Source organism: Crotalus tigris, unplaced genomic scaffold (assembly GCF_016545835.1).
Source record: "Crotalus tigris isolate CLP2741 ecotype Arizona unplaced genomic scaffold, ASM1654583v1 scf7180000017614.5298720, whole genome shotgun sequence".
NCBI lineage: Eukaryota > Metazoa > Chordata > Lepidosauria > Squamata > Viperidae > Crotalus > Crotalus tigris.
Window position 1 is genome coordinate 1,907,057 of NW_024096513.1, and position 9,418 is coordinate 1,916,474.

Genomic DNA, 9,418 nt, shown 5'->3' on the forward strand with positions numbered 1-9,418 from the left:
ATGGTGCAACTAAAGGGGGACAGCGATACACCACCCCCACGGGCCACAGTGCAGGAGGGGATGCAGCTCCCAAGGTTTCGCAGATCAAGTGCGATGTGCTCCCGGCCTGACACACACAAAGAAGCTGCTTTCTGGAGGGCTGGATTTCTTGACGGGGTCCCTCGTGCCAGAGAGACACTCTGCACATTGTGAGTCTCTCACAGGCTTTCTACAAGTAGGAACGTGACCCACAAACAATCCCAGAAAGCCCAAATTAAGCCCTGTATGATTCTCACAGATCTGGGCAGCTTAGCAGTTTTGGAAAACAAAGCCAGCATTGTCCAGATTGGTGCTAAAGATATTTAACATTTTTTTTCTCTCAGGTGCCCCCTCCATCCAATACAACACTTCCTCTCCTAAATCCCTCACAACTTGTGATTTTTCCTTGCAGGAAGATGGAGCTCCTTTATGTGCCACCATTATGCACATTTTATTTATTGCACCTGTGCCCCACAGCCTGGGAGGGGTGGTGGTGGTCCTGAATATGAATGCCTTTGGCCCCTTTTATTATCCAAGATGCTCAGTGAGAAAAGGAAGGGGGAGGGGAGGATGGAGCATCCCTCATTTTGGGCAGGAGAAATCCTTCCAAACTGTTCCCTCAGATCTGCACAGCTTGGCCTCAAGCGAACACATCTGCAGCTTTGATTTCCTCCCCCCTTTTAATTAACTAAATGGAATGTGCTGAACAATGGCCCCCTCCTCCCCCCCATGATCGCTGGAGCCAAACTGGGGAGGTCTTGCCTTCTATAACATATAACATTCAGAAACATACAAAAGATCGCGAATGCTGGGTGCTTTAAATCCCCCTCAATCAATTGATCACATCTAGACCAACCCAGGATTTTATACCACGGGAACATCAGGAACAAAACAGGATTAAAATGTGATGGAGGAACCACAATAGCAACAACACTAGGAACTGCTCCCTCCAGAAGTGGCATCTACCGGGAGATACAGAACAATCGGACGTTAAGATTACGGAGCTTGGGGGCTGATCGCTTCCTGAGGGTGGCTATAATTAAAACGCCGGAATTAAGAACGAGAGGTAGACGTTGTATCAGTAAACAATTTAATACGGGCAGCGGCAGAGAACAAAGACCCGCGCACATTTCGGGGCTTCTGCCCAAAGGGGGGGAGGGGGCGAGAATCCCTTTTTGCATCGAATTCTCACCCGTTCCCGTATAAAATCCCCCGCGGGAGAGGAAGCGCTTCGGGCGCCATCAGCGTGCAAGAGGGGCTCCCCACCCTCCCCCCCCAAATCTCCCGATTTCCTGGGAACACACCCACTCCAGAACCGCCGGGAAGACGCCGCTTGTCACCGACAGGCACCCACGGGCGCTCCGGGGCGGCGGGGGGAGCCTTCCCGAGCGGAGGGGTCCCCAAGAATCTGCGAGCCTCCCCCCCCCAGCCCGTCCCATCCCGTCCCACCCGGGGCCGCAGCGCCAGCGGCAGGGGCGGGCGGGGGCTTCCTCGCCGCCGCCGGAGGAGCGTTCGCTGCTGGCGGGGGAGGGAGAAGCGGCCGGCCGCTTCCACGGAGCCCCCCCCTCTGCCGGCCGGAGGGGCTGCCGCGCCGCCCGCAGCCTCCGCTCGCAGTGGGCGCCAAGCCTCCGCCGCCCCGGCTCGGCTCGGGTGCCGCGGTGGGGTGGAGGGGCCGCCGCCCAGCTTACCGAGGCGCTGCCCTGGACGCCACTCCGCGCTCTCCCGACGGCCGAGCCAGACCCGGGAGCGAGCGAGCGAGCGAGGGAATCAGCCGGCGAGAGCCCAGCCTGCCAGCCGGCCGCCTCCCTCCTCCTGCCGCCGCTGCCGCACAGGCGCCGCCCCGCCGCTGCCTCGGGCCCGCCCCGCGACGCCCCCGCCGAACCGAGGCTGAGCGCGGGCGGGGGCTCCGCGGGGCACGGAGGAAGAGCGGCCCTCCCGGTGACCCCCCCCGCCCCAGGCACGGCAGTCGGAAGACACCTGCCTCTCTCTCTCTCTCTTTCCGTCTTTCTCTCTCTCTCTCTCTCTCTCACACACACACACACACACACCGGCCTGGCGCCGCCAATTCGTAGCGCTGCCGCGAGGCGGTTCCCCCCCCCCCAGCCCGTCGATGCCCGGGGCTAGCAGCCCGGGGGAGTCCGCGGCGGGCGGGGCTCCGAGCATGCGCCCGCGTCAGCTCCGGCCAGGCTGCGCACTGCTGGGTGCTGGAGCGGCTGCCGGGAGGGACGGAGGGAGGGAGGGGCGCCTCTCCCGCCGACCGGCTTCCCCGAAGCAGCGAGGGCAGAAGGGGGAAGCCGGCCCGGGCCTCCCGAGAAGCGGGACAGGCTCCCAGAGACGCCAGTCCGGTCTGCCAGGCGGTCTTCGAAAGGGCGTCTCAGTGCGGTCACGAAGCGCTTCAAGTTCTGGGGCTGGGGCCGTTGCAGTTATATAGGGTTACCATCCACCTGGCGGCGGTTCCTTCCAGGGCCAGGGCGGAGACCCAGATCTTGGCTGCATCCTTGGGTAGCGACCTCCCATACACCTGAAGTAGGGAAGGAGGTGAGCCAACCGCTGAGGATCCCCATCGAATGTGACTCCCAAGGGAACCAGCTTTGGTTCCTCCGGGGGAATTCTCCCTCTGGGCAGTGGTTGGGTCCTGGCTCTGGGGGATGGGTGGGTTTGCTCACTGCCACACTACCAAGAGTAGCTGCCACTGCCTCTGTCCTCAGTCAGTTCTTTCTCTTTTTCTGGGCAGCTCAGGGATTTGGCTTTTAGGTCCTCGAAAGCTTCCACCATGTAATGCATGGCTCACTTCAGGATCCCCTCCATCGGATCCAACTGCGGGTCCAGGTCTTCATCATTGGAAAGCAGCTCAGTTCTTTTCTTGTGAGTCTTTTTCTGACCTCCTCGGGTGAGAATTACTTTTTGGGACTTTCCTCCCGATATGGAGCAACCACCTCCACCTTGTCTCGGCCTCAAGGCGTCTTCTAGAGCAGAGGCTTCCTCTACCCAGGTTGGAGGGGGGGGGCTTCTCCAGGATAAATCTGAATGGCTGCCTCACTGCAGTCTTCGATTCCAACTTCTCCCTTTCACTGCCATGCAGACATGCTGTGCATGGCCCCCTTGGTAGGGCAGATGCCTCTCTGGGTTGGGCACTAAAGCAGACTTTGCTTTATGTAAGAACCTGCCTCAACTAGATCTCCCAAGAAAGCAGAACTCTTGAAACAGGAATTGTCTCAAAAGGAACTTTTTATTGAGAGTTAGTGATAGCAAGAGAGCAAAGCAAGATCTGAAGATTTGGCGTGCAAAGGATTACATCAAAAAGGGAATTCAAAACTACTCCTCCCAGTGTCCAACCGTCTGGTTGAAATCCAGCCAATCCAGATGCCACAGTGTTATGAGAAGCTGGAGATTTAGCGACCATCTCAAGGTCTCCATTAGTTTATGGTCCCAGGCTCTGCTGTCTGGAGATAAGGCAGATGTTTTCAGGTTGCATTTCTCTCACCCAGAGGGAGGGCATTTCGCACAGAGTAGAAGGAAGCAGATAATATTCCCCCTGCAGGCACCCTCCCCCAATAGTAATAGAACAGAATAGGAATAGAACAGTCCTCCCAGAATCTGCTTTGACTTACCAACCACCCTATTCCTACAAGCAGCTACTGCATTCCCAAGCAATTACAACACCAGGATGGGCATCATTTTCTCGATCAAGGAAAGTGCCAAGGACAAGCAAGGGGCTGAAATCCACCCTACTAAATAAGGAGACCCCAACCCCATCCCACTTTCATAAAATCCTTCTTCATAACCACAATGAGTTGCAAGAAGTAGCAGCATGTCCACTTTGAAATACGTTTTTTAAAATGTTAAAATTTCTCCTTTTAAATTGCCCCAATCTGCGTGCATCGCTGTGAGTTTTGCTGGTCAGGGCCAACTGGAATCCACAACTGGAGTTTCAGAAGTTACAGGCCTCACATTGGAAATCAGCAAGAGGGAAAATGCTAGAAACTGAGCACTTGTGGGGGAAGAGAGAGACTGGGGAGGCTGCATGCAGCCGAAGGGTGATGTGCCTGTCCCATGGCAGGCCTTGGTCTCTGGAAGCTCAGCGGTCCCAGGAGAGGATGGAAAGTGCTGCCAACAGCGGAAAGGAGAAAGTGAAAAGGGAGGCCTGCAAATGATGAAGGAACAACGCATCAGGACAGCTGGGGTGATATTCGGCCAACAAAATATGAATTAGCTCAACCAAAGCTGGGGGGGGGGAGGAAGATGTAAAAGAGACTGCAACGTGAAAGCAGGATCACATTAGGGAAAGAGTCCAAGTGGCACTAGCCAACACAGGGAAAAACATCTAGTTATTATGCAAGATAAAATTCTCGAGCCTGCAGTGTTTGACTGGCACACTGGTAGTCCCAATTCTTCTTGCAAGGGGCGATTTATACTTTTGACCTCACACAGGCGGAGCCACTCAACCAATTACATTTCAGGTCCCAAAGAATTTTATTCATGGGCTGGACTAGAAACCAAAAGAGAAATGAAAAGGTTCCAACGAAACCATTCTTTAACGAAGTATTAAGAACAGATCTCTTCGGCTTCTAGGGAGCAAAGGAAGTTTTCTCCTTGGGGATCACAGCCAAATTTTCAGTCACTCTGGTAGTTGGGTGGCGTGTATTTCCCCTCCTTAATCATTAAGTCCCTTTGCTTCAAGATGGCTCGGACACGTTGCATCTGCAAAAGGGAAGGAGCAGAAAAGACGGGGTCAGAATGAAATCATAGGCCTCTCCTGTCCCACACAAGATGGAAGTGGTAACATGTATAATGATGATGATGTTGAAAGGGACCTTGGAGGTCATCTAGTCCAACCCCCTGCTCAGGCAGGAAACCCTATACCATTTCAGACAAATGGCTGTCCAGTCTCTTCTTAAAAACTTCCAGTGTTGGAGCATTCACCGCTTCTGGAGGCAGGTTGTTCCACTAATTAATTGTTCTAACTGTCCTTAGTTCTAGGCTGCTTCTCTCCTTGATTAGTTTCCATCCGTAGCTTCTTGTCCTGCCTTCAGGCGCTTTGGAGAAGAGCTTGACTTCCTCTTCTTTGGGGCAGCCCCTGAGATATTGGAACACTGCTATGATGTCCCCCCTTGTCCTTCTCTTCATTAAACTAGACATACCCAATTCCAGCAACCATTCTTTATATGTTGGTTGGTTCATATTTAAGTGATTGTCCACTAGGGCTCCAAGATTCCTCTCACAGCTACTACTCTTGAGCAAGGTATTACCTATACCACGGGTGTCAAACTTGCCACATCACATGACATGTGACATATTGTGACTTTTTTTGCATTGCTGGAGCTGGGGTAAGCGCGACCCTGTCTGATGTAACTGGCCCATTTGTATTTGTTTTTTCACTTATTCCTATCACAGTTCATATAAAATTTTCACTTTTCACGAAAGAACTCAGCTGTCACTGCAATTTAAAGACATGCTTTTTGCTATTATTGGTAATAATAATTATTATGGCCAGTGATTCCATCAGGAAGAATCAAATTCTAACATGTCTAGTAAAGGGAAGAAAAATAACAGCACTGGAAATCAGCTATTTGTCCATCACATTCCAGTTGTGATGAAACAGGGACTGGGGCAGATGCAGCCCTTGGCTTTCCCCTTTCTAGCCTCTTGCTCACCATCTCCCACTGGTGGTCCAGGGCCATACACAGCGCCTAGATGCCCTTTGTCCTGAGCTAAACTTTTTAGGGGACTATTTTTACATAAATCGCAATTTGTTTGGGTCACGTAAGTTGCCAAAATATTTTTTAAAAATGTTTGTAACTGTAGCAGCTACACCCTTCAATCAACCCCCCTTTTGGCTTTAGTGCAGTGGATGAGCCAGTCAAGATGGTACCAAAGTGAGAAGCAGACCATAGTAACCCGCCTGTCTGGGGAAGAAACAACCCCATCCTCGTTGCCCGCCCAGCCTGCTGCCGGAACACCCGCGTTCCCCGAGAAGGACTCAAGGCGTCGCGTGTCTCAGCTATGCCCCTCTCACCATCTTGCGCTTGGTCATGCATTCCTGCAGATCTTCGGCCTCCAGACGGCACTCCTCCTTGGCCCGGGTCAGCCCGATGCCTTCCGAGCACTCCAGCCACTCCTTCTCAAACGTGTGGCACACGCTGGGCTGCTGAAAGGACTGCTTGCTACTCAGGCGGAGCATCCATCTGTCTAGGTTAATGCCCAGCTGGTTTTGGAGATCAAGAAGTGGCATGGCTGAAAGGCAGAAGGGAAATGTAAGGGGCAAGAAAGGATTAAGTCCCCGGTCAGGAGTGGGGATGGGATGGAGTTGGGAGCAGCTTCAGGTGTGGAAGGCCCTGTCCAAGTAACAGAAGGGGAGGTTTTCAAGGGCAAAAAGCCTCATTTTCATATGCAGGGGTAAATCATCTTAGGCACTGGAGGAATAAAAATCTACTTTCTCTTTTTTAAAAAAATATATTTTATAAATTTTTTACAATAACAATCTTTAGTGCTTCATGAACAGTGTGTTGTCTGGGTTCATCATATTTAAAACAATAATTAATTTCCACAATTAATCAATATGTTGGTAATATATTTCTTGATCCTCTCTTCTTCCTGTAATATTCTTTTGTCTACATTAAACAAATATAATTCTTAATATTTTCAGTATATACCAAGTTGAATATAAACGTTTTTAGTATTTATGCATATAACAACTATGTTTTTAATCAGCTTATTCATTGTATTTATATAAGTCATCTTATTAAATCATTATATGTCCTGTTTTCAAGATTCTTATTGAAGCTTAGTTTCCCCTCAGTATTCATACCACTCTTATCAGTCATAGTTTTCCAGAGAACTGAGTTTCCATGTGTCTGAAATAGGATCATTTGAGCCCTGAGTGAGAATTCTGGGTTCATTCGTTCAATGGTCCATTGGTTTGTGTTTTTCGCTGTTCATGCATTGTCAGGTGTCTTCTCCAACACCAAAGTTATCAATACTCTTTCTATCCTGCTTCAAATTCCGACTTCTGCTTTCAAAGAAGATTACAAAGAAAACCTCTGTGTGCATAATTCTGATCTTCGTAGGGCTAGATACAGCATCTGAATCTCTTTTCCAAGGCCTTCACTATTTCGCCAATCTAGACTATGGTGTATTTCTCGACTGTGATGGTTGATCCTAAGAGGCAGAAGCTCTCTACTTCCATATATTCACTGCCAATTCTAAAGCAGGTTGTTCTACGGATGCCAGGAGACTGGTCTTCTTTACATTTAATTTTAGACCCATTTTTTGTTCCTTAAACTTTTATTACTAGAACTTGCTGAACCTTTGCATTTTCAACTATCAGGGTAATGCTATCAGCACAGTACAAATGATTTGTGTTTTCCTCAATTTTAAAAACATGTTCATCCTCTGCCAAACCACAGAAATGCAATAGCTGCCATAAAGTGAACACCACGGTTCATTGATTAATATATATTTGGCATAAAAGCTGAATAAGGGGAGAGGATTAATCCTTGCAAAAGTATTTATTCAATCAAGTGTAGCCTGCTTCAATAATGGGCAGAGACCTTGTTTTTTTCTGGAAGGTCCATTTTTATAGCAAAAGCTGGGGGGGGGGATTTAGCCGGTTCGCACCACTTTGGCAGAACCGGTTGTTCACACGTATTTGAATCTCACCACTGCACTTTCCTCACTTGCACACACAGAAACTCCCCACGAATTCTAGCCACAGGCAGAACAGCCATCTCAGGAATGCATTGTATTATTATAGTCATAGTGGGTTGCGCAGTCAGCCAGATGTTTGGCCAGGATTTGGCACTTTTATCCCCCCCTCATCGAGTCCTTCCCAAGAACCGGGGCCACTGATATAGCATCGTCTCCGGACAATCCTGTCCCAAGCAAAGCCGCCCTTTGCAACTGACCGAGGGTGACCTTGCCAAGGCGGGCGGGGGTTCAAGGGCTGCTCCGGATTGTTTGGCACCGCACCCGGCAGGGCTGCTGCTCTCCCTCCGGCAGCGTTTCACGCTCTGCCGCTTTCTCCCGCCCTTCCTCTCCTCTCCTGCTGCCCCCTGCACGCCGCCCGGGCCCTTCCGCCTCCCTTGCCCGCTGGCGGGTGCCGGTCCGCCTGTCTGCCAACGGCCCGCGGCGCTCGCGGGCGGCCAACCGGGACTGCGGCTCCGCCCCGCCCCTCGCCCGCGGAGGGGGCTGGAAAGCGCCCGGCTCCTGCCCGTCCCTCCCGCGACCGGCCCTTCCTCCGCCGCTGAGGCAGCTCCGGCCGCGGGCGGTGGGAGTCGCCACGCCAGGCGCCGGCCGAAGGAGCCCCCACCAGCCGCGCGCACCCGGGACCGCCCCCGCCGTCGCCCCCGCCTACCTTTCCTCGGGCAGCGGCGCCGGCGCTCCCTCCCTCGCCGCCGTCCTTGCGGTGCTTTTACGTCACCGCGGCCGTCGCGCGAACTCCCTTCACGACGCTCGCGCCGGGAGAGGGCGGCGCCCTGAAGTACGTATGCACCATAGAGGGGCGAAAGGGTAGAGGACTCCATCCCTTCGTTCTGACAGGCAACTTCCGGGGGCTAAATCTGTATGTATGTTATGTTCTACAAGGCTTAGCTCTGGAGAGGTTAGATCGAATTGCTGCCTCGTTGTCAGCACCCTCTGGTGGCCATGGATAGGAAGCGGTTTGGCAGCTCAGCTGGTTTGACCTTTGCTTGTTGCATCAAGGCCAATTTAGAGTTGCCCGCGATTACACAGAGGGGTTGCAGGAATAGATTCGTGAGCACAGGTTGCAGATGGCTGCAGACAGGCTGATGCGCACATCTCCCAATTCCCAACTATGTGTTATGTGTAGGTAGGTGTCCTGTGTTGATCTGACTGCCTGTTCTGTGCTTTCCTGTTTGACAGCCCCCTAGTCAGAACGTTACATTTGCAGAAATGCACCATCTCTGAAGGATGAATGCAGACGTCCCTTCTGACGCGCTGTGCAGAAGTCTGCTTAACCCTTTAGCCAGCATATGTGGTGGGGGGTGGGAGTAGCAACATGCTGAGCCCCAAAGAAGCAACTCATGTTTTTTTTAACTTGGAAGAGAGGCAGCTGCGGTCCATCTCTGGAAAAGTTAGGCCTCCCTTTGCCTAACTTTCTGGATTCTTCCCAAAATCTAACCACAACTGTGTTCTCAGTTGCATTCCAATGTCTCTGTGGCCTCACATTCTCTAAAAGCATAATGCAGGTGTTGAACTGAACAGAGTTCTACTGCAGCGAAAGTAAACCTTAAGGGTTTGGAAGGCTTACTTCTAAGGCAGGATGCACATTCTTCTCCCCATTTTGTCCCCATTGGCGAAAGACATAAAAATGGAACATCTTTTTTGAGCAGCAAGCATGCCTCTTTGTACCAGCTTGTGAACTCTGAACAGCCAGGTGGGG

The 9,418-nt window shown here is 51.8% G+C and overlaps 1 protein-coding gene across 2 annotated transcripts; it reads right to left on the minus strand.

Moving 5' to 3' along the window:
• Positions 1–4,467: 4,467 nt before the first annotated feature.
• On the minus strand, positions 4,468–8,527 carry NDUFS5 (NADH:ubiquinone oxidoreductase subunit S5). 2 transcript variants are annotated; one of them, XM_039328219.1, is made up of 3 exons: positions 8,372–8,527; positions 6,035–6,252; positions 4,468–4,719 (listed from the first exon to the last, which is right to left on the minus strand). In XM_039328219.1, the coding sequence occupies exons 2-3, from the start codon at positions 6,248–6,250 to the stop codon at positions 4,633–4,635; spliced, it is 303 nt and encodes a 100-aa protein (XP_039184153.1). In that variant the 5' UTR covers positions 6,251–6,252; positions 8,372–8,527; the 3' UTR covers positions 4,468–4,632. The 2 variants fall into 2 exon arrangements, with proteins under 2 accessions (XP_039184153.1, XP_039184160.1); XM_039328226.1 differs by lacking the exon at positions 8,372–8,527 and adding an exon at positions 7,923–8,263.
• Between the last annotated feature and the right edge of the window lie 891 nt (positions 8,528–9,418).

Bases quoted from the DNA above. Each gene is read 5' to 3' on its own strand.
- NDUFS5 (XM_039328219.1), bottom strand. From the start codon at position 6,250: ATGCCACTTCTTGATCTCCAAAACCAGCTGGGCATTAACCTAGACAGA. The intron at 4,720-6,034 runs GTGAGAGGGGCA...TCCCTTTTGCAG, and splicing joins GCATGACCAAGCGCAAGATG to ATGCAACGTGTCCGAGCCAT.